Source organism: Puccinia triticina, chromosome 17A (genome assembly GCF_026914185.1).
Source record: "Puccinia triticina chromosome 17A, complete sequence".
Classification (NCBI taxonomy): domain Eukaryota; kingdom Fungi; phylum Basidiomycota; class Pucciniomycetes; order Pucciniales; family Pucciniaceae; genus Puccinia; species Puccinia triticina.
Genome location: NC_070574.1, coordinates 3,639,241 through 3,662,071, shown reverse-complemented (window position 1 = coordinate 3,662,071; position 22,831 = coordinate 3,639,241). Strand labels below are relative to the sequence as shown.

The 22,831-nt window shown below is 48.7% G+C and overlaps 4 protein-coding genes across 4 annotated transcripts; 1 reads left to right on the top strand and 3 right to left on the bottom strand.

Annotated features, from left to right (window-relative positions):
• Positions 1 to 4,143: 4,143 nt before the first annotated feature.
• PtA15_17A339 (uncharacterized protein) lies at positions 4,144 to 6,669 on the top strand (the record flags this gene model as incomplete). The annotated part of the gene is made up of 5 exons (XM_053164445.1): positions 4,144 to 4,623; positions 4,701 to 6,272; positions 6,338 to 6,392; positions 6,462 to 6,589; positions 6,661 to 6,669. The coding sequence occupies 5 exons, from the start codon at positions 4,144 to 4,146 to the stop codon at positions 6,667 to 6,669; spliced, it is 2,244 nt and encodes a 747-aa protein (XP_053028412.1).
• Positions 6,670 to 12,665: 5,996 nt separating this feature from the next.
• On the bottom strand, positions 12,666 to 13,218 carry PtA15_17A338 (uncharacterized protein; the record flags this gene model as incomplete). The annotated part of the gene is made up of 2 exons (XM_053164444.1): positions 12,666 to 13,044; positions 13,133 to 13,218. The coding sequence occupies 2 exons, from the start codon at positions 13,216 to 13,218 to the stop codon at positions 12,666 to 12,668; spliced, it is 465 nt and encodes a 154-aa protein (XP_053028411.1).
• A 408-nt stretch (positions 13,219 to 13,626) lies between these two features.
• On the bottom strand, positions 13,627 to 14,276 carry PtA15_17A337 (uncharacterized protein; the record flags this gene model as incomplete). The annotated part of the gene is made up of 3 exons (XM_053164443.1): positions 13,627 to 13,750; positions 13,871 to 13,975; positions 14,020 to 14,276. The coding sequence occupies 3 exons, from the start codon at positions 14,274 to 14,276 to the stop codon at positions 13,627 to 13,629; spliced, it is 486 nt and encodes a 161-aa protein (XP_053028410.1).
• Positions 14,277 to 14,892: 616 nt separating this feature from the next.
• On the bottom strand, positions 14,893 to 18,017 carry PtA15_17A336 (uncharacterized protein; the record flags this gene model as incomplete). The annotated part of the gene is made up of 7 exons (XM_053164442.1): positions 14,893 to 15,267; positions 15,418 to 15,597; positions 15,738 to 15,911; positions 16,041 to 16,079; positions 16,164 to 17,327; positions 17,421 to 17,806; positions 17,882 to 18,017. The coding sequence occupies 7 exons, from the start codon at positions 18,015 to 18,017 to the stop codon at positions 14,893 to 14,895; spliced, it is 2,454 nt and encodes an 817-aa protein (XP_053028409.1).
• Positions 18,018 to 22,831: the final 4,814 nt, after the last annotated feature.

Sequence of the window (22,831 nt, the reverse complement as noted above, 5' to 3'; positions counted from 1 at the left end):
CCAATATGGCCCATCTGCAGGCACTTGAAGCACTGCGGTGGGAGCTTCTTGAAGCGTTCAACCCTGTGGAAACAACCATTCAAAAACATGCCCTGCTGCTTGACCAAGACATCAGCTATTGCGGGTTCCGTAAGAGCTATGAAAACCATACCAGCCTGACAGGGGTCCATGAGATCCCTGGATCCTCCCAATCAGCGCATCTTGAAATTTTGGTTTGAGAGGAAGTTGTTGTCCGACGCAATGGCAATCTTGCTGGCAGCTGCATTGACATTGAATGCGGGGGGATTCCATGAGCTAGGACGGAGTAGGTGCTTGGTGACACCTCCAAGTCACACTACTATTAGGGAGTGTGCTTTGGCACACTCCTATTACGGAGTGTGCTTTGGCACACTCCTATCACAGAGTGTGCTTTGGCACACTCCTATCACAGAGTGTGCTTTGGCACACTCCTATCACAGAGTGTGCTTTGGCACACTCCTATCACAGAGTGTGCTTTGGCACACTCCTATCACAGAGTGTGCTTTGGCACACTCCTATCACAGAGCGTGCTTTGGCACACTCCTATCACAGAGTGTGCTTTGGCACACTCCTATCACAGAGTGTGCTTTGGCACACTCCTATTACAGAGTGTGCTTTGGCACACTCCTATTACAGAGTGTGCTTTGGCACACTCCCATTACGGAGTGTGCTTTGGCACACTCCTATTACAGAGTGTGCTTTGGCACACTCCTATTACAGAGTGTGCTTTGGCACACTCCTATTAGGGAGTGTGCTTTGGCACACTCCTATTACAGAGTGTGCTTTGGGATACAGGGTATCCTGGATTTCTTACTGGATATCCCACTCAGGATATCTGGTAGTGAATGAAGTGAACCGTAAGGAAATCCTCCCGGTCGTTGAGGCAAGCAGCCTCGGTCGATTGTGAGTTACAGTTGTCTTCCCGCCTAACAGGCAACTAAGGTATAACTTGACTGTAAAAATTTAACATCCTATTACCAATTGATGTTGACATATACATAGACAGATAAGATTAGCTGTGCCAAACTTCAAAGCAAATTGCTGTTGTGCTGTATTACAGCCAACATCAATCCCTCAGGCAGGACAGAATTAGGAATATGTCACAAGATGCCAATATCCCTATTAGCGCATAATTTCTCATAAATTATAGAAAAAACCTTTACACCAATTTGGTGGGTGGGGAAAAATGAGCATAACCCAAAATTCCCTCTATCCCTGTAACACATACCTCTATTTCAAATGAAAAAAAATCCTTATGGTTTAATAGGGATTATTTTGAACTTTTGCGGGAATTTTGCATGTGATGATTGTTTAGTTTTCAACACTTTTTTTTCCCATATTGGTTATTTGGACCTACTATGTACAGCGGAGGAAAACTCTTTGTGCAAAGAATCAACCCTCTACTGATTATCCTCTTTGCAATTGTCATATTCATTGTTTGAATGGCCGCTGGGTCTGTCAGTTTAGTCTTCTGACCTTTGTTGGGGTTAGTTGCATGCTTGGGCCATTGTTCAGGAGTTGTGGGGTATGGTTGAGGAAGGGAGGAAGGGGGATAAGATTAGCAGCAGAGGGGAAGCCCGTTCGTAGATCCTGTGGTGTGTAGCTGTGGCGCACACATGTACAGCTGTGCGCGGGGGTAGCCGGTGTGGCATAAAATACCGGGGTACCTGCCAGGATTCACCCAGAATATGGTGTTGCAGCGCATCTGGTCATACCCAACTCCCGCTTGGCCGAGTGCCTCCGGGGGTTGGGTATGTGCCCAGCAGGCTTGATTAGGTTGCGCGGGGGGCAGAGCTTGGCACACAGCCATCCTGCTTGGCCAAGATCTGGGCCAATGGGATCTTTGACTTGGCATGCACACTGCACAGTCATCAGACCCTGTACTGGTCTCTGCCTTGAAAGGCAAGAACAACATGCCCTCAAGGAGGGGAGATGTTCTCCCTTCTTGACATTGACAAGGGAGCTTTTCCTTCTTGATGGCCGGTCTGTAGGCTGGTCATTGGGGAGGAAAGACTCACTTCTTGGTGGGCAATACTTGTATTGATCATCAAGAAGGGAGTCTTTCCTTCTTGATGACCAGTTTGTAGACTAACCATTGAGGAGGGAAACTTCTTTCCTTGATGGCCACAGCTTTTGGCATGTGTGGCCCCTCACTTGAAATTGGCCCAGCGGAGCTTTGTCCCAAACCCCACCAGCTTTGGGATGTGCCAAGCGGGGGTTGGGTGTCAGGTGCGGTGATGCCAAGAGTATATGTACTCTTCTAGCTACACCGGTGACTGTGCAGCGGTGCGGTGGTGAGCGCGGCAAAAGCGCGGTAAAAAGTGCAAAATAAATTTTAAAGTTATTTTTAATAAACCCAAGAAAGGGGTTTAACGGAGGGGCCAGGAGCGCCTGGGGTGTTTAAGTGCCCTCCAAAAGTCTTACAGGGTCTGCGCACTGGTGCGCAGCGGTTTTTAAAGCCTGTGACGTCTGGGGCCCAGTTAAGGGGGTGTTTTGAACATATGGAACGTTCCCAGGAGATGGTGGGGGATAGAATCCCGATATAGAAAAGAAACAGTGGACTTACTCGGCGAGGAAGTCCACGACAAAAGCGACAGACAACTCAAAAGAACCAAGATTGAAGGACGGACAGACTGGCGAACTGGTTCAGTAGACAAGGGCGAGGCTGGCGGTACTGCGAAATGGTTGGTATGAATCTGGGGAGACTTCTACTCGCTCAGAAGCCTCCCTTTAAATAATCTAGCGGCGACCGGTAGGGTTGCCATTCCTTTTGCAAATTCCCCTCGGCTTGTCAGCTGGGGGAAATAACCTGTTCAAACAGGAGTGATCAAGAGTTCTACTACTCGGACCACACCTGTTCATTTTTCTCAATGACAAGTGTTACTCTTCCTCGGCCCGAGGAAGAGTTTATGTTTGAGATGTCTATTCTCGGTTGAGAACTTTAGGCCTGGGGAGAATAAGCAGTTCACTTTATTACTATTCTCCTCTGGCCGTTTCCAATTGATCTGTTCTTCTGTCACTCTTTAGTACAACAAGAGGTCAGGAGATTCTCTAGCCATTCGTTCTCTTGGCTTTGAGAACGTTTTCACATCCCGTTCTCTTGGCATGAGAACGGTTCTTACACATAGCTGCATTCCTTCTCCGGCCGCTACCTGCGGCTGGAGTTTTGACAGTCTCTCCTTGACTCTATCCGTCGTTCGAGGGGAAGGCTTATTGCATATTCATTCATTTTCTTATGCGCGGCGCTCTGCGCTGCCATTAGTATTCAATAATGAATATGTTTTTCATCTAATAAATATGTACAGTTAACAACTGTGTATGTTAGTTAGCTGGGCTCTAACTTATTATAGTAGCCCGGCTGACATTGGGAGTGTGCCAGGCAGGCTTGAGGATTGGCCAAGCGGGCTTTAGGGTTGGCCAGGCGCACTTGGCCTTTTTTGGCCAAACTTTGGTGAGTGCCCAGATGGGCTTGCAACAGCTTGCAACACCATATGTATCAGACATCCGCACCCAAACAACGCCAGCGGACTGCGGATAGCAGGTACCCAAAACGGGTTCATTGGGGCTATCTCTAACTAAACAGAATCATGTGTTTGACCGGTAAGGATTCCTCTTGGTCAACAAAACAGTCTTGTCTTGACTGGTAGGGATTCTTTCCAGTAAACAAGGCAGTACTGAGTGGTTGATCAGGAGGGATTCTTCCTGGTCGACAATACCTTATTTTCTCAACCAGGACTGGAGATTCCTCCTGGCAAAGAGTGGTTAACCAAGAGGACATCCTCCAGGTTGGCAAGGGTGTTTTTTTGAGCTGGAGAGATCCCCTGGTTGAGATAAGGATGTATGGATTACTGGTCCGACTGTACGGTTGAAAAGGAGGAATCCCTCCTGGTTGACCTCCATGTTATGAGCCGGAGTGTGGGCTCTGTTGTAGTAGGAGAAAGTGTAACTCAGATCAGAAGGGCAGAAATCGTCTGTGCCATGCCAAGGTGGGAGCTGATATTTGCGAGGATGCTCTTCTAATTCTTGGAGGAGTGTGACAGCCACGGGGCCTGTCACGGGGAAGTACATACAAAAGCCAGCACCCTGAGCCTGAGCCAGCCAGCAGCAACCAGCAACCAGCCGACGATGGCCCAGGAGAACCACCGCCAGCGGACACTGCTGCCCATCGAACGCACCCTGTCGCCGCTCGACAAACTGGCCAGGACACTTACCACCAAGCAGCACGCTCACCAGCCAGCACGATACTCGGACATCGACTCGGCACTCGCCCAGCTCGGAGACTCGCTCAGCAGCCTCGGCCACCACCCAGCCACCATCCCCCCAGCACCGCTCCGACGCCCATCAACCGGGAGAGTCAACAGCTCGACGGCCACCACCCAGACTGCCCGCGAACACATCCCCAGTGTCTATGGCGACCAGGCACTCATCCCCCCCTCGCCCCAGCAGCCCAGCAACGACCGCAGCAGCACCCAGGAGGTCCTCGGCAAGGACCGCCAGACCTGGCTCAGCGCACTCTCCGCCGACTCCGAGAGCGAGTATGACGCCCAGTCTGCACGCTATCCCAGCGGACACAGCACCAGCAGCGAAGATCCCTTCCACTACTGGGTCAGCATCTCTCTCCACACACACACACACACACAGCAACAACTAAGTACTCACCCATAGCACATCCCTCTCCTTAGCAATACGAAGCATCCCGCCAATCCAGGGACGTCCTGAGCCAAGCCCATCCCCACACCCGCAACAACATCCCAGCCTCATTGAAGCCGGCTGCTGCCCCACCCCACAGCAGCCCAGCAGAGGAGCTCCACCTGGCCCCGCAGCACAGAGCGGCCAAGAAGCTGTCGACGAACTTCAGCCGGCCCATAAGACCGCCCTCAGTCACCGCCCCGCCATCCGAGTCCCTGCCCACGCCCCCCCTCTCGCGAGAAATGTCGCCCAGAGACCCGCCCTCAGCCGACACCGGATACTACTCCAACGCGGCCGCACTGGCGGACACCCGAGACATCCTGAACAAGACCGCAATGATCACCTCTGCTGCCCAGTCTGAGGACCACCACTCCTCGAGCACCCCAACAAAGACCGGGAGCATGCGCAGACTGGGGCATACCGCCCGGGCCTCCATCCAGAGCAGGTCGTCCATCGATACCAACAGCTCGAGCGGCTCGCGACGGTCGTGGAAGAAGCTCTTCCAGATCGGCTCCCGCAACAGCAAGGACGACGAGCTCTCTGTTGCTACCGACAGGACCCCCCAGCCCACCGACCACCACAGCCCGCTCCCCTCGCCCTCCTCCGAACACAACCCCAACCTCCCCGCAATCACTTTCACCCAATCGCAGTACGACCGCGCACACCACCAGCTCCATCGACCCGACCACCACCACGACCACCACCACTACGACCACCACCACCATCAGCAGCATCCAAAGACAGCAGGCCAACAGTTCGCTTCATCCGACCGAGCCCAGCAGATGGATGTCCAGATGATGGGCCAGACGAGCTTCCACCATCCACAGGAAGCCCTGCGTCCCGCCCAGGGAGGAAGAGACCCGAAGCCCGGGCACCGGCTGTCGATCTACTCGCTCCCGTCCTGCGACGACCCGACGATGGAGGACCTGGAGCAGAAGGAACGATATGCGTCCCGCTCCCCCTTGCTCTTCGACACCCCCAGCACCTCCCAGCTGCCCTCGCCAGCAACAGAAGACCGTTCCCGGCCAGGCAGCTCAGGCCACTCACGCACGCTCACCTTCGACTCGCCCCAGTCTTCCCAGCCGGTCCGCAGCTCCTCGGGGATGCCCCTGCACAGCGCGATTGCCAAAGCCAAGGCGAGTCTCGCCAAGGGAGGAGGCCCGAGCGCGGCGGCCGGCTCCAAAGGCCAGACGGCCCAGGACTATCTCCAGGCCGGCATCCTCGCCCACGAGCAGGGCGACCTGGAGCGCTCGGCGGGCCTCTTCGAGCGCGCGGCCCGCGAAGGCGGCGGCTGTGGCGCCGGCATGCTCATGTGGGGCCTCTCTCTCAGACACGGCTGGGGATGTCAGGTGCACGAGGCCCGCGCGTTCAAGTGGCTCCAGAAGGCCGCTGAGTCCGTCATCGACGACCTCGACTCCTCCGCCCATAACATCCCCAAGGCTCCCTCCAGTCTCACCCAGGCAAAGGAGAAGGACGACGTCGCCAAGTCCGAGCTCGTCCTCGCTATCTACGAGCTCGGTCAGTGCTTCTTGCGCGGCTGGGGCTGCAAGAAGGATAAACAACTCGTCCGTCGCCTCTTCCTCCTTCTCCTTCACACAACCTTCCTTACCGTTTTTTTTCTTTTGTGCAGGCGATCAATTACTTCGAGTTAGCGGCCAAGCTAGGCGACCCGGATGCCCAACAAGGTACACACACATCCATCCCACTCGACTCAAAGAGACAGACCGCTGACATGGGCTCTTTTTCTGGAACAGAGCTAGGGTTCTGTTATGCGAATGGCAAGGGGACCAAGAAAGACCTCAAGCTGGCCGCGAAGTATTACCGGATGGCCGCCAATCAGGGCGTCGAGATGATGGGCTCGCAGTGGATATGGAAAGACAAAGTCCGCCCCCTCTCTTCACTCACTCACCAACACCACTTCATTTACTGACTTTTCCCCCACTCCCCTTTTAGTATAACTGATTTCGACATATACGTCCAATCACGATCATCTGCCTTTCTGTTCTTTGTTGGTTTCGGACTTCGCGTGGTCAGGTCTCCGGTCCTCTCTCTCTATATATATATGTGTGTGTGTGTGTGTGCTGGATATCGCAGTACGTAGCAATAGTAATTGTAGTACAGTATAGTACATGTAGTCAGGTGAGTAGGAGGAACGATGTTTATATGTGATGGACGTTTGTGGACCGAGGGGGTGCTAGGTGTTGGTGCGGTCTGTCTCCCCTTCTGGCCTCCTCTCTTTCTTCTCCTGTTGTCATAGTCCTCGTCCATTGTCCTTGCGCTCCTCTTCGTCTTTTTCTTTCCTTTTTTGTGTTGCTGCCTCACGACACCTGTTGTTGTTTTGTCTTCTTGCTCGCTCACGTCAACGGTCACATCCCGTGTCTTTGCGCCGCTCCTCTTTGTCCCTTTCCCCGACGTGTTCTCGCTCGCCTTTGTTCTGAAATACATGTACCAAAAAGAAAAGAAGAGAAAAACAACTGTTTATGTATAGGGTCGGGCTTTAGGCACGCCAAAAAAATGCCGGATGCACGCCAAAAAAGGCGTGAACTCCGGATCACTCCAACTAGATCTTTGGAGTGGAGGATTGTTCATTCCAAACTGTGCCGGTCATCGAGTGTACATACTGCCCTCAATAGCCGGCGCAGACCGGCCATCGAGGGGGGGCTGGTTTTGGCGTGGCAGGGTGTTCACTGCATACCAGCCTGGAGTGCCGGGTTGGGCACTCCAAATGGGGGCTGGTTTTGGAGTGAACAATCCTCCACTCCAAAAACCTTGGAGTGGTCCGGAGTTCACGCCTTTTTTGGCGTGCATCCGGCATTTTTTTGGCGTGCCTAAAGCCTGACCCTTTCTGGGATTCCAAACTTCTCAACTGAACAACTAATGGGACAGTTTTTGACAGGTACTCCCCAGTGTGGCTTTGCAACAAGCGGACAAAGTCTAAAGGCATTGCCTCTAGCGCCGCCCCATCTTCCACTAATCTGCAGACCAAAGTACCCAAAATATTGAAACCGTTTGGAGATTTCCATGTGTCAACTCCTAAATACAATGCACCGTTGTGTGCCTATCAAAATCCAAGGAATTGCCACTAGGGGAGGATTTGACGCACTCTCCAGAGAGTGCCTGACTGTAATTTTATGTTGTTCTGGGTCTGATGTCAGTTAGATGTGTATTAGGAAATGATTGATAAATTATTCAGAAGTCAATGGGAAGTCTTTCATAATTTATGAGGAAGTATCACAGGAGCTCATGCAATGTTGTATAGAACTGTTTCATTCCTTAAGGATAACTCAATTACAACCTATAATGAAATGATATTTACTCAATGCCCAATTATCAATCATTTATGGCGAATTTATGTTGATCAATTTCTCTATGTGCAAGGGGTTTCACACAACATAAATATGACTATCTGGGGCTTTAATGGCTTTCTGACCAGTTTTTAACTGTCATGGAGCTGTGAAAGGCCCCTCTGGTGATCTGTCACCACAATGTACGCGCGTACACAAAGGCGACATTGTAAAAATGGAAAACAGCTCACATATATGATATTGATAACCCCTGACTTGGATCAGAACAGGATGCTATGGCCTCCCATCCTCCAAGTTTGCTGGGAACTTGGATTCCTGGAGGCCTGTCACAAGCATGTCATCATCTCCTCACGCGCCATGCGCGCGCACACACAACAGAGAGCAGAAGGAAAAGAAAAAAAAGAACACAAAGAAGGGAAATGGAAGAGAAATAGAACCAAGAGCTGAAAACATGAACCAATAAGAACCATAATAAATAAGAAAGAGACCAGGAGAAATGGAAATAAACATGACTGAGAAAAAAACAAGGAAGAAACAAAAACCAGAACAGACACAAGTAGGAATAAATCCACAGACAGTTCTGTGTTAGGACCAAGAAAGAGGAAAGATGAGGAGGAAAAAAGGGAAGAGAAGTGAGGATTGTTGAAGCTATGACTGGAGGTCAAGGCTGAGACTGTCACACGGCGCCTGGTACAGGCAGGCGGGTGGGCACTTAGACGAAAGAGAAAAGGATATGGAGACACTAACAGCGGAGAAAGAGGAGGCTGAGAGTGTCTTCTGTTTCGGAGAGAAATGCGCTTTGATAACTTGGACTTTAAGTCAGAACACTAGAAGGGGGACGAAGTGGCAAAGGCACAGAAGGCAGCCAGAGGTGCTAGAAACTATAATCTTAATTTGATGAGGGAGAACAAAATCATACAACATCGTAGGCTTTATAGATGATGAGAGCCCACATGCGGGTATTCCATAGAAGAAAACAGGGAAAGTTTTTGCATAATGAAATGAGAAAGGAACAATGGTGCCTTTTGAGTCCCAAGAGCCCTTTGTCAGCTGAATTCTGAAGGTGGCTGCGAAATGACCGTGAGCAGGGCGAGGGGTATGTGCTACAAAGTCATGCGCCGAGAGATGTGAGACTAGAATTAAGACCAAAAAGAAATCTGATGAACTAGTGTTTGCCTCAACAACCTGCGAGTCGCGCTAGTCGAAATAATGAGTAATTGACTAGATGCGTTTTTGAGAATTCAAGCAAGGGATTGAGAGGGTTATTGATCTCTTGCTGCTTGAGAAATAATGTGGACGGCCTAGAAAGGTTATTGGCCGAACACTATTTGTATCGAGTTTGCTGAATTCTTTTGCCACAATGATTGGTGCTCGTCCATCCAATCCGTCGTATGACAGAGACGAAGGGAGGAAGGTCCCAAGGAACAACAGGCTCAGAGAAGCTCTGAGTGAGACAACAAAAAGGGGCCAAGGGAGCCCTCTAGGAGGGCAAAAAGCTGCTAGCTTGCGTGGCGGAAAAGCACACACGCTACAAGAGGTTGTATCCTGTAGAGACCTCAGGGAAATGCGCACAGAAGCAGATAGTGTTTTGATTATCCAGATGAGCAGACTTTGTAGCTATTACAACTGAGGGACAAGTTGTGGGCAGAAGGTGAACAAGCATATTCATCTGGAGGGAGGAAAAAGGAGTGACAGATGTGTGACAGGGAGAGCAATGGACCCTGGGCTGTTGCAGTTTCAACAAGGATGGGACAAAGGAGAAAGGGGATCTGAGAGGGCTTGAGAAGATGAATCTTGAGGGTTGGATTTTGAGGCTTGAGGATTTTGAGATTGACCCTGACGCTGACTACCATTTTGTCCACCACACCAAACATCAAGGAGGAAATTGGCAAGCGGCTGATCTACCTGGACTCAATGAACCCTGTGTGCTGTCATTGAGCTCGGAAAGCCTCCACACCATGAACAGTATGAGACACACTGGTCATTCAGCTTGGCTTTTCCAAGCTCAATTAGCAGTATGTACTGCCCACTGAGCTTGGAAAGGCTGAGATTGATGACCAGTATGTGCTGGTGATTGGACCAGGGCTTCTCCAAATAAATGGCCAGCGCAAACTGATCATCAAGTTGGGAGGCCGCACTTGACAGCCACAATTTCCTAGTCATCAATCCAAGGCCTCACCAAACTCATATCCAATGACCAGTACATACTTTTCATCAGTAAAAGGAAGCCCTGACCCATTGAGCAGCACATGCTGGTCATCAAGCTGGCCTTTTCAAGCTTGGCAGGCATTATATACTAGCTAACTGGATTGTAAAATCCCAGCTGGATGGACACTATGTACTGTTCATCAAGCCAGGACTTTTCCACAGCAATGTACAGTACTAACGGGTCTGAAAAGCTGGGAAAGGCCCAGGCCAATTTCCAGCATGTACAATGGTCATTTAGCTGGTTGTTTCCCAGCCCAGTGACCTCTGGAGGGTGTCTCTCTCCAATCAATGCATAATCAACACCAGTCATCAAGTGGAGAGCCCCACCCCTCCAGTCAGTGGCTAGCACACACCAGGCATCATGTGGAGAATCCATCCACTCAATGGAATTAAAAACCAGTCACCAAGTGGAGGATTTCTCCACTTGATGGGCAGTGACTTGTATATTTTCATTGAGTGGGCACACCCTCCACTCAATTTTTGTCCAGCAATAATCAAGTGGAGGGAATCTCCACTCCATTGCTGCACACCATAATCATAGAGCAGAGGGCGTCTCAACTTGATGTCTAGTAAAGAGGGGTAAGTGTAGAATATCATGGCTTACCAAGCATCAATTGGAGGTATCCTCAACTAAATTAACAGTATCTAAGCCATGGAGTGGATCAAAGATCAGCCTTGGTTGAACATAAGTTCAAAAAATTTGAATCTTGAATCACACATGCTCACACGGCTGACATCAGCTATTGTTACCAAATAAACATACGGCTTGGCACTCCCCCCCCCCTTGGTGATAGAAGCCACTATTTTTCAAATCTAGTAAGTGCAAGAGTTTGATAATATGCACTTTGGCATGTGTATAGACCTTTCATGTACTTACCACAGATGTGCCAATGTATGATCAATCCAAGAATCTTGGAGACATGATGTTACAAGCTTTCTAGCTTCAAGACTGCTTGAGTTAAAAACAGTGGTCTATGTAGGCTTGCAGGCAAGATGCAGGGCTTTCATATGGCACCTGGGCAGCCAATTTGATTCACAGCATGCTGTGGTGGTGTAAGTGACACCAGCCAAACAGATTGAGGTGGTTCTCAGCTTCCACACCAAAATTGGCCGCTTACTCTCAAGTCCCTCCTTTGGAGGCTTCATCTGCCTGTTGACTCCAAAAGGAGGACTGACTGAGTTTGATTAATTAGGGTGTTCAAAGTTGACTTGCATAAAATCATAACACCATAAAATCATAAGATTCTGAGCTGAAAAAAATATGTACCACCCAAACACTCAAATTACAGCAACATTTCTAGAATGGTACATATGAAATCATCACTTGAAAGTTTCATGATTTTATGATTTTACAGTGCGGGACACCACTTTTGTGCTAGCCCCCTGGGGGTGTCCCAAATGTTGAGCTTGAGAAATTCACAAAAATCCCCCAATACCCCGGGGGTTGTGGGGAGGGTTAGGGGGGTGACCAGTGTAAAAATCACGAGTCCAAGTGCAAGATTTCTTTCCCCACCCTCCAAGATGGCGCCTACATATGACAACAGAACAAAGAGCTCAGATCAAAAGACAAAGAAAAGAGTCCTTACTTCAAAGAAAATCCTCCTCAAGCCAACCAAAAAAGCCGCTGAAACCCTTCTTGCAGCCTTGAAAACCGCCTGTTGTCCTTATTGCTGACAAAGACAACCCTATTTTAATTGAAAGCAAGAATGATCAGGATAATTGTGGTCTATTCAAAACTCCTCTCTTAGAAAAATATCAAGAAGAAGAAATTGCTATGGCTGAAGAGATTCAACAGATGCTTAATTGGTGTCGCAATGGCAAAACCTCCAACGAAAATGATGAAGTTGACAAAGCTACCAGGAAGATCTTGTGGCCAATCTTGTACTCAAAGGATAAAGAAGAGCAAGCACAGAAGAAAAGGCAAATTCTCAAAAGTGGAAATTCAAAGTACAAGATGCCAGTTCCTAGCTCCAACCCAAACTCAAAGAAACTTATTCTTTTCCTATGAATACAAGGCCTTGGTTTTGTACTGCAATGCTCCAAAACCCACTATAAGTGCATAATATACACTTAATACATAGTCTATATGCATAATGCACCTCCATAGTGCCATACTATGGCCTGTAAGTCCATGTGTCCCAAATCCAAACCACCCAAAAAGTGAAACTTTTTTCTGAGCAGTGCCACAGAGCTGGCAAGATATTTATAGAATCCCCTAGCTCTGTAGAGCTCAAAAATGTCACTTTGGTGTATTTTACATGATATATGTAAACCCTGATAGGTCTCAAAAAACAAAAACATTTTTGCGGGCGCGGGCTAGCACAAAAGTGACGTCCCGCACTGTATGTATTGAAAATTTTATGATTTCAACTTTGAACACCTTAAATGATTTGTACTAGGCTATGCAGATGCGTAGAATTTATGAGTGTTTAAATGTTGATACTACTAAATGACTAATGTGAGCAGCTTGATGTTATTCTTCTTCTGTTTTGGAGGGAGCCAGGAGGGGAAATAGCAGCTATTTGTTACCAGAAGTGCGCGGAGGGGGTAGTGGAGAGGGGGGCGGACGGCGTGGTGGACCGGACGCAGAGGCGGTTGGCGGAAAGGGTGGTGGGGCACCTCCAGAGTCGGTTGGCGGAAAGGGTGGTGGGGCACTTCCAGAGACGCCACAACCACATTTTGCCCGGTGATCTGATCCGCATGGATAGAAGACTGGTTTGGCGTGAAGGTCGCGGCCGCATGTGAGACAGTAGAACACGTAGGGGTGCCGCTGCACACCGCAATTGCCGTGGGTCGTGGTCGACATCCAAGGGCATAGTATTGGCTGCCCACACGGTTGCTTGTCGATGAACTTAAACTCTGCACCCTTGATCATCTTGTTACAACCGGTACAGGTCTCCGAAACAGCCGACCTGGAGGTCCCCGAGACAGCCGACGAGATGGCCACCATGGCCACAAGGAGCAGAGAGAGCAGGACGTATCGACTCATGTTAGTCATGCTGGTATGGATTTTTGGACTTGTGATGGAAGGTCGAAACAAAAAGTGGACTGCAATTAATGATGCAAAACAGTGCAAAACAGGAAGAATGAGGAAGATAATGGAATGATAGCGCTAGAAAAAGGTGATAGGAACGTTCCAGAGAAAGTGTGATAGGCAGAAGATTGTAGAGTAGACTGATGTGGGTTATAAGATTGGTTCACGTCGGCCGGGCGGTTGTTCAACTCGTCAATTCTGGGAAAACTGAGACCATGGGGGATTCGCGCACGGCATTGGGCTTCAATAAGTGACTGGTCCAATAATAGCTGACTGTGGGGTGAACAGGTAATTACAAGCGTTGAGGCCCAACACCCTTGGTCTATTAAAGGGAGATCATAGGTCAACAGCACTTGGACATTCAGACTCACTTCATGCCACCGAGCAACAGCTGGCACCGGCAGCCTGAGGAGCGTAAGGGTCTTCGCTCTTGCCGAGTGGTCCCCAAACGGAGGGTACAAGGTAATCTCGAGTCGTTTTACAAAAGCGAATTAAGCTGTTCAGTGTTTAAGTTTTGTCCGAAAAAGGGAGGAAGGTCAGTGAAGATAACTTCACAGGATGAACTGTTTTCTCTGGGGTATAAGTGCGTGGGAAAAAGATGAGAGGATAGTCTCACTTTGCACTTGCATCCGAGACTCGGATTCGAGGACGTTCGAGATCTTCTCGTAGACGTTGGTTGTGCTCTGTAAGTCTACGGAGCTTCAGCTCAGACATGGATTGTCTGCGAGGAGATCAGCAAAAACAATAACCATCAGTTTTTCTTACAAGAGAAGCAGAATGAGGCAATCGATGATGAGGACGAGGTTAGAAGGATCAAGGCTGACTTTTGAGGACGGGACAGCATGGTGAATGGATTGGGATGTTCTGAAGTCGTTCAGCGGAAGTCTCGCTGATGGGCAGTCGAACAAGCCGAGGTTGACGGAGTCGATATGTTTCCCGATTGAGTGGTTGCGATTGCGTTGGTGGGTTGGTGACGGTGGTGAGGTCGTTCGCTGTGAAGTTCCGACCTGGCCGGGCCCCATTAGCCGGTGTTGATATGGACGGAGACTATGCAGCTGTCACGGACAGAGACTGTCACAGAGCCTGTCCCCACTTCACACCGAACATTCAACCACCGGCAGGCCGGCTTGCCCGCAATTCATACGACGGCTGCCAAATGGCAAGATGAGGCATGATAATTTATTGAAACCCAGAAGCGCATTGAACTTTCATGGTGTTAGCTGCGGGAAGGGTATTGGCCTAGTAGGTCTCGGCTAGCAAAAGGGCCAGTATCCGGCTCACTATTGACGCAAGTCGTCGGATCACGATTCATGCTTGGAACTCTTTCTCGTTCATCAGCGCATTTAACGTGCGGCCCTTCGCTTGTTGGATGTCATCACGCTGGCTAGCCATCAAAACCGGTCAGAGCACAAGGAAGACTCGCCTTGTTGTGGGCACCCTTTCTTGTCAATGGAAAGCACGTCAGGTTTCTGTGTTTGATTCTAGAGTCAAAGGAATAATGAAGACGGAACGAGTTAAGGTTTTTTTTATCATTTGCTAAACGTAACAACACAGTGGCTTTACAGAGGAAATAAGAAAATAATGGAAGTGGAAGAGAAATCAAGGGAAACAGAAGTGGGCAGAGAAAATGAATGGAAATCAGATTTTTTGAGCTAAAACGTTTTTAATTTCGGACATGTTCAACCGCCAATCAATGTCTTCAGCGACGAGGAAGTTTTTCAAGACTTGGTCATCATCCTCGTTCTGATTATCGCCATCGTTGTGATCCTCGATACTTTTGATGAGCAACAAAGATGAGATTTGTTTCAACCTGATAAACGATTCATTGATCAACGAGATCCCAAAGGAGGTTTGATTAGATAAGAACGATGAGATGCTTCGAATATCTTTATCGAATTTGATCGATCCTAATTCATTAAATTTTTGGTTCTTGATCATGTTCTCCCACGTCCTTACGATCAGATTCACTGTCATCCCGATTAATTCTTTAAAGTTCTCTGTGGTCATTGAGTCCTTTTTTTGGAAAATAGTTTCATTGGTTTCCATTTGTTTGTGATAACATGGGTAGCCTTATATCAGCAAGGGGATATCGCAATGATGCTTTGGATGGTTGGACATCGAGATAAAGTGAACCATATTTTCAAGATGAATAGAGGTACGAACTCGATATGGATCCATTAAAGATTCCCAAGCTTTTTGAAACCGCTTCCGAAATAGATCTTGAACCTCAGCCTCCGCATAGGATTGATCATCTAATACATACGTGACGTCCTTATAACAGTCTGATACGATTGGCCGAATCTTGGGACGTATAAGTTGGTTGAAGAGTTGCTCTAGACCACTCTAAGACAGAAATCACGATTATGATACATCAGAAATCAACCTTTGAGGCAAGAATACTGGATTTATGTCATGTTGGGAGGGATGATTCGGTGAAATGCAAAAATAAAGCGATAATAGACAAAACTATATATTACAATTACCTTATTGATTCCTGCTAATTTTTTTGAAAGCCTGTACATCTCCGCCAGACAGGATTTTATTTCGTCAATTTCAACCGGGACGAAAAAGTTTTGGGTGAGTGTGGGACCATTTGTGACTTCGTCGACCAGCCGAACAACGTATTCGGAAGCCATACTCAGATTATTCAAGTAAACCTTTTTTTCAAAAAAAATATTTAAATAATAATATGACAACCACATAATTTCAACGCATCAGCTCGTACCGGTTTGACTGGCTTCTGGTGATCATCGGTCTTAGAAACAAATGGAAAGAGGATAACCCACGACACACGAATTTCGAACTGATTTTTCCCTCTTTTCTTTCTCCTCGCTGGTCTTGATTCCAAATCCAACAGTAGTTCCAGCAGATAGATTCGCACTCACGCCTTCTAATTTTTTCTTCATCACCTCTCCAAAATCTCTTTGTATTGTCTCTTCAATTTTGAGTAAACCAGCCCGAACACATTTTACGTTTCCTACGCTCATCAACCTGAGTATAACTTTTTTGGCCATATAAAACGTATCGTCTAGGGCGGAGGAAAGATACGGCGATCCACTCAGGTCCATCTCATCGGCTGAATGTGCCTTTTCAATGTTGATTCTGAGATACCACGCTTCGAGAGGTAGATAGAAACGTTCCAAATTTTCATTCAGTTTTTGGCTCAGCTCTGTTTGCCCCAGTTGCTCAAATTGTTTGCTAATATGCGCGGGTGGCGACGCATGCTGTTCTTTCGGAACAGTGGAGGGTGAAATAGGTGATTGCGGTTCATCTGGCCGTTCCAGTATGTTTTGCGTTTCATTGAGGTTAAATTCGCCAAACCTGCCACATAGGAATCTCCTGTAGGTTTGCCATCGGGAACTCATGCCGGCCAGTTCAGCGATTAAAAAATCAATTTCTCGAGGATCTTCTGTGTCTTCTTCATGTGAGACTACTGCAGTTGAATTCAGACTTGATACAGAGCTCTGAGGTAGGTTATACGTCCTCTGGACATTGCCAGCTAGTGACCGCAAGGAGCTGTGCAATGCAGCGGGAGAGTTGAGAGGGTTTACGGATCCGTAGTTATTGATTGCAGCAAGAAGTTGGTTCTGGGTCGCGAAGGAGTATCGTTGTACGCTTAGAAGCTTACGGTTGAGCTGTTGATCGGTCTCCCACGCAGATAGCAATCGCACCATCAAGCGATCTAGTTCTTTGTTCAGCTTTAACGCAACAGTGACCATCGAGCGCGGCCCATAGTATTTATCAACAACGCCTTGGTGTTGGTCAATGATCAGAGCAAGCTGTTCAACAATTGAAGTAAGCTGGATGACGATGCTCGCTGGTTTGGCTCCGTCCGTTGGTCGAGTGATCGATGAGGGAACAGAAATTAAGGTGCGAACGAAATCGGAATAAGCCGAAAGACCAGATTCTGATGCAGATGGCCCGAGGAGTGGGAAAAGTTTGAAAAAACGTGTTGTAGCAGCTTCATCCTTGACTTGAGCCGCCGCGTTGAAAGACTTGAGGAAGGTTTCGGTCAACTGAATGATCAAGTTTTCTAATGCAATAGCTGGCGGTTCAGGAATATTGGCTGTTGGCTGCAAGAATGAGACCAGAGAAAACGCAAATTTCTAAGTGAATAAACCGAAAGAATAAGATATATAAAATAGATAGCAGAAATTTGGGCTTACCACAACAGCTTCGACAAATTGACTGGTAAGAAATGCGCGATCGATTGCGTTGGCCCGTTGGACATGTCGGGTTGCAGCCTCCCAATCAGCATATTCGATTGCTTGAAAAAGTTGATTGAATGCATCCTTGAGCTCCGCCGCCGATTGAACGCGGTCGATACAATCTTTGACTCGACTTTGTTCCAAATCGAGCACACGAACCTTGCTTGATAACCTCTCAGCGACTTCGGCTCGTTCGATTACCACTTCGTGCAAAGCTGCAGCATCTTCTGACAGGTCCTGGACAATCGGTTCGATTTCACCAATCGTATTGAGGGCAGAGTCAATCCTATCTGATGAAGATAGGAGCTTAGAAAGAGACTGGTCAACTTGACATTCGACTGATTCTGGTATGATGCGTTCATTCAAGACTATCAGCCCCAGCATACACCCAGGCAAGAAAATCTGAATCAGATACGTACCCAAATGAGTCAAGGCGCTAATGAGCTCCAGATGGGAATCGAGCCTGGCAAGATGTTCTCTTGAATAAACTGGATGATGTTCATTAGTAGCGATGGCAGTGGTTGTCGTTGCGGGCTTGGCTTCGGTTGGGTTCATGGCGAAGTGGTCATCCTCGTGCCACACAGCGCCCGGCCCGAGTCACTCAGTCGGGAGCTGGCTGTAAACCCCTTCGCATCCACAACCTGAACACAACTACTCAGCCCCAATAATACACCTACGCCCAACTACCACCAGCTGAGGCTCAACTTGAGGCTTAAATACTTCAAATATCACATCACATCCCCCCTGGGGCCCTGCCGCGCCATGAAACATGGTCCAAATCTCACATCTTCTTGACTTTCGAATCCTGTTGTTGGAATAAATGCCCGACAGCCACCAGATCACTCACGAAGTGAGTGATCTGGTGGCTGTCGGGCTGTTGAATATCGTGTAGACAAACCCATCATGGACATGGCACGTCGAGAGCTTGCACTCCTCTTGTGTACGTCCATCACGATTCTTTATCTTTCAAGCAGTTTCTCTATATTCCAATGGGAAAGCTGGAAAAAAAGGATCCAAAAACAAACAACCCATGAAAGATGCCCCAGGGAAGACCGAAATAAACATCGCAATCCAGATGAAAAAGTACACACCGGGGCCGATGGGGCGCCCCGAGGGCGATAGGGTTGCGCCCCTGGGACCCCGCAAGTCAATGACCGCAACGGTGCCGCTCAGTCTCGACATGTCCCAGGGGCGCACCACCGTGACGCACCTGAGGCGTCATGAACCGTCCCCGTTGCGCAATCTGGTCACGCACCTCTTGCGTAAATTGGATTGGCGCCACAGTGACGAGCCCCGACCGTCCCTCGGGCGTCCCATGGGGGTGAGGATCACGCTGCTGGAGCGTCCCGGTTGCTGGATATCGCCTGACTTATCACAAGTCCCTCGCTTCAGAGGGCCCTGGTACAGCCTGGGCTGGCACAGAGCGCCCTCGCGCGAAGCGCGACCTCCGAAGGAGGGACTTGCAGGTAAAGCCTGACTTATCACAAGTCCCTCGCTTCAGAGGGCCCTGGTACAGCCTGGGCTGGCGCAAAGCGCCCTCGCGCGAAGCGCGACCTCCGAAGGAGGGACTTGCAGGTAAAGCCAAGATTTTGGCTTGAGAGCTTTCAGTGTTTTGGTGGGAATTTTTTCCCGCTCCCCTTTCAGGGGTCTTCTCCTTGTGTATTCCTATTGCCTGTGGTGCCAGATTAAAGGCCTGATTTTTCTCTTTCTTTTGGTGTCAATCACCACTTTTTCCCCCTTCACAAACTCCTTCCATCCCCCTTTGAAGTTTGTGATTTTTTTGTGTTCGGCCAGAAGTGTGTATGCAAATTCTGAGAAGATCCATTTGGACTCAATTTAAATACAGAACTCCATCATCCATCCACCTTGACTGCTGAGCAAGGGCAACGCTCTCCTTCAAGTGTAGATATCACAAAAGTGACACTACATTGAAGCTGAGATGCTCAGCTATCCCGTGTACTTCAGCTTGCTGACTCACAATGAGTGCGCGCTGTGTAATGTAAATTGGATTCAAAAAGTTGGCCAAAAGCCACAAATTTCCTGAAGCTCTCACGCAGAAAAAAGCTGATAACTCATAAACAACACTGGGTCGCTACGCTAACCATAGCGGTTAGCGTAGCGTAGCGCAGCGCGAATGCGCTATTTTTTAGCGTAGCGTTAGCGCAATTGCACGCATATGCGCTAACGCTACGCGCACGCGGTGCGCAGCTATTTTAGCTGATAGCGTAGCGTTAGCGCAGATGCGCGCAATTGCGCTAACGCTATGCATGCAGGGCGCAAAAGAGCGCGCGCTACGCTGCGCTACAGCGCCTTTAGCGGGAAAAAAGGGCTTTTTTTCCGCTAAAAGCGCTGTAGCGCAGCGCAGCGCAGCGTAGCGACTGTAGCGGCGCGCTAACGCTAACAAAGAATTGGCGCGCTGTTAGCGCCGCTGAAAATTAGCGTAGCGTAGCGGCGCTAACAGCGCGCTAACGCTATGCAAAATAGCCGGGCGCTTTTTGCCGCTACGCTAACGTGTAGCGCTGAAATAGCGTAGCGACCCAGTGTTGTCATAAGCCTCCCATTGGGAATGGGAGATGCTTTGCATTGGGGTGCTCCGCACCCCCAGTCCCGGGAGGGTTAGTTAAGTCAGGGTAAAGCCAAGAATTTGGCTTGAGAGCTTTCAGTGTTTTGGTGGGAGTTTTTTCCCGCTCCCCTTTCAGGGGTCTTCTCCTTGTGTATTCCTATTGCCTGTGGTGCCAGATTAAAGGCCTGATTTTTCTCTTTCTTTTGGTGTCAATCACCACTTTTTCCCCCTTCACAAACTCCTTCCAACCCCCTTTGAAATTTGTGATTTTTTTGTGTTCAGCCAGAAGTGTGTATGCAAATTCCGAGAAGATCCATTTGGACTCAATTTAAATACAGAACTCCATCATCCATCCACCTTGACTGCTGAGCAAGGGCAACACTCTCCTTCAAGTGTAGATATCACAAAAGTGACACTACATTGAAGCTGAGATGCTCAGCTATCCCGTGTACTTCAGCTTGCTGACTCACAATGAGTGCGCGCTGTGTAATGTAAATTTGATTCAAAAGTTGGCCAAAAGCCACAAATTTCCTGAAGCGCTCATGCGGAAAAAAGCCGATAACTCATAAGCCTCCCATTGGGAATGGGAGATGCTTCGCATTGGGGTGCTCCGCACCCCCAGTCCCGGGAGGCTTAGTTAAGTCAGGATATCGCGAGGTTGGGGACCGCTCAGCCACTACCAGCGGATAGTTGATCTGGTACCCTTGGGGCGCTGAGCGGCGACCTGCGGATATTTGACCCGAGTCCCTTGAGGCGCTCAGCAGCAACCTGCAGTTATTTGATCCGGCACCAACAATTTATGCCAGATCCATTGGGATCCAAATCAATCGGATCATCCTGGCGACTGATGGCAGGCGGATGCTCTGCGGAACTCTGATGGGGCAAAAGCAACTGTGGGGCCCATGGGAATCTCGTGGGTAGGTCTTTTGGTACTGGCACTTGGCCAAGGGTCAGGGCACACACATAGAATATAATAGGTTCATGGGGGTGGGCATGGCCCCCCATAACATTGCTTTGCTATAAAGAAAGAAATCAACCATAGTATCTCTACTTCGAGTTAGTCAGTAACTAGCTACTGGACCGAGTAGCTACCGGCGGCCACACAATCCCATGGGCAGCCGATTCTTCTTGTATGTTGGCATCAGAAGGGACGACAAGACCCACTGGAAAGAGACTGAGGAGGTGGTGTATGGTGAGACCTAGAGTCGGTGGGGAATGGTCAATGACATGGTAAGCTTGTGAGCAAGTTGAGGTTGAGTGTAAGGAGTGAGATGTTAATAAAATAATAACAAGAGAGTCTGGGGGAGCAGCCAAGGGCCTGATGCTTGAGGGTGGGGAGAGCAAGTGCGTTGGAGGGGGAGTTGGAGGGAAGAAGGGAGGGTGGATGATGGTTGGTCAGAGGGAAGAAGGGGGGGTGGATGATGGTTGGCAAGGGAAACTGGGGTTGCCTGAGGAATTGGTTGTGAGGTGTCCGTGGATATGAAGCCGGTTAGGTTTCAGTTGATGATAGAAGCAATACATACATGGAAATATTCACAAGTCTGTTCATCATCATAGAAGACAGATGCCAGACTTGTGGCGTCACAGGGCTGCCATGGGCCCGGCCTGGTGGCAGTAGGAGTTGGATGCAAGCTATGGGACCAAAGCGCCACTGGCTTTTCTGGGTCATTGATTGGTCACACGCATGATGCGGCCTGGGGCCGCCCATCCAGACGCTGATTTTACGCAACGGTACCTGAAGTGTGCTGGGGACATCCCAATGGCGCCATGGTTGGCAAGGCGCCGCGATGATGGTATGGGGGTGCAATTGCTGGGCAATCCCAAGGTCTCAGTGGCGCATCCGTGGTGTTGACTGGCTCGGATGTGGCACACCACCTTTTTTTGATTTGCCCTGTTGTGTATGACTCATGTGAACTTTACTTCTCATGATTAAATACAGGAATTTAGATACAACCCCACTCCCTCTTGACGCGAAATTAACTAAGTCCCTCTCTTGCCTGAGGCTTTGCCAGAGGGACTTATGACTTATCAGGAATTCTCACGTGAGAGAACCAGATATTTCAGCCCTAATTTTGTTACATCTGCTGTATCTCATGTAATTCTCAACCATCATTCACAAGACCAACTTTTGATGCATTAGGGGGTATCAAATATGAGAAATCCACCATTACAAACCAGTCAATTAGAAATTGCCAAATCCACAATTCCTAATTGACGGGTTTTTGAAACCCACCAACCCAAACAAGGTGGATTTTGAAATGGCTAAATCACAATTTTTTCACTCAAATCATTCAATTCAAATTATCATAGTTTTTCAACTCACCCCACTTGAGCGACCTGAGCCCCAAATTCAGTTCCCCAAATGTTCAACCCAACTGATGCCACGATCAAATCCACTTCCTCAAAAGTTCAAGCCAACTGACACCCCAATCAAATACACTTCCTGGAACCTTTGGCCCAACTGACACCCCAATAAAATTCACTTCCTGGAACCTTTGACCCAACTGACACCCAATCCAAATCACTTCCTGGAGCCTTCTACCCAACTAAACCCCCAATCAATTTTACTTCCTGGAGCCTTCTAACAAACTGATACCTCAATCAAATTCACTTCCTGGAACCTTCAAGAGCTCAAAATCAATCATGCCAAAAGTATCTCAAAGAAAAAAGATAGTTGAAGGGGGCAATGTTGCTGCCCTTGCCTTGATGCTTGATTCTGATTCTGATTATGACTCAGACCTTGAAGAATTTTACGCTTTTTCAATGCATCAGCTTCAGAAACAATACTAAAGATGGCACTTGGGTA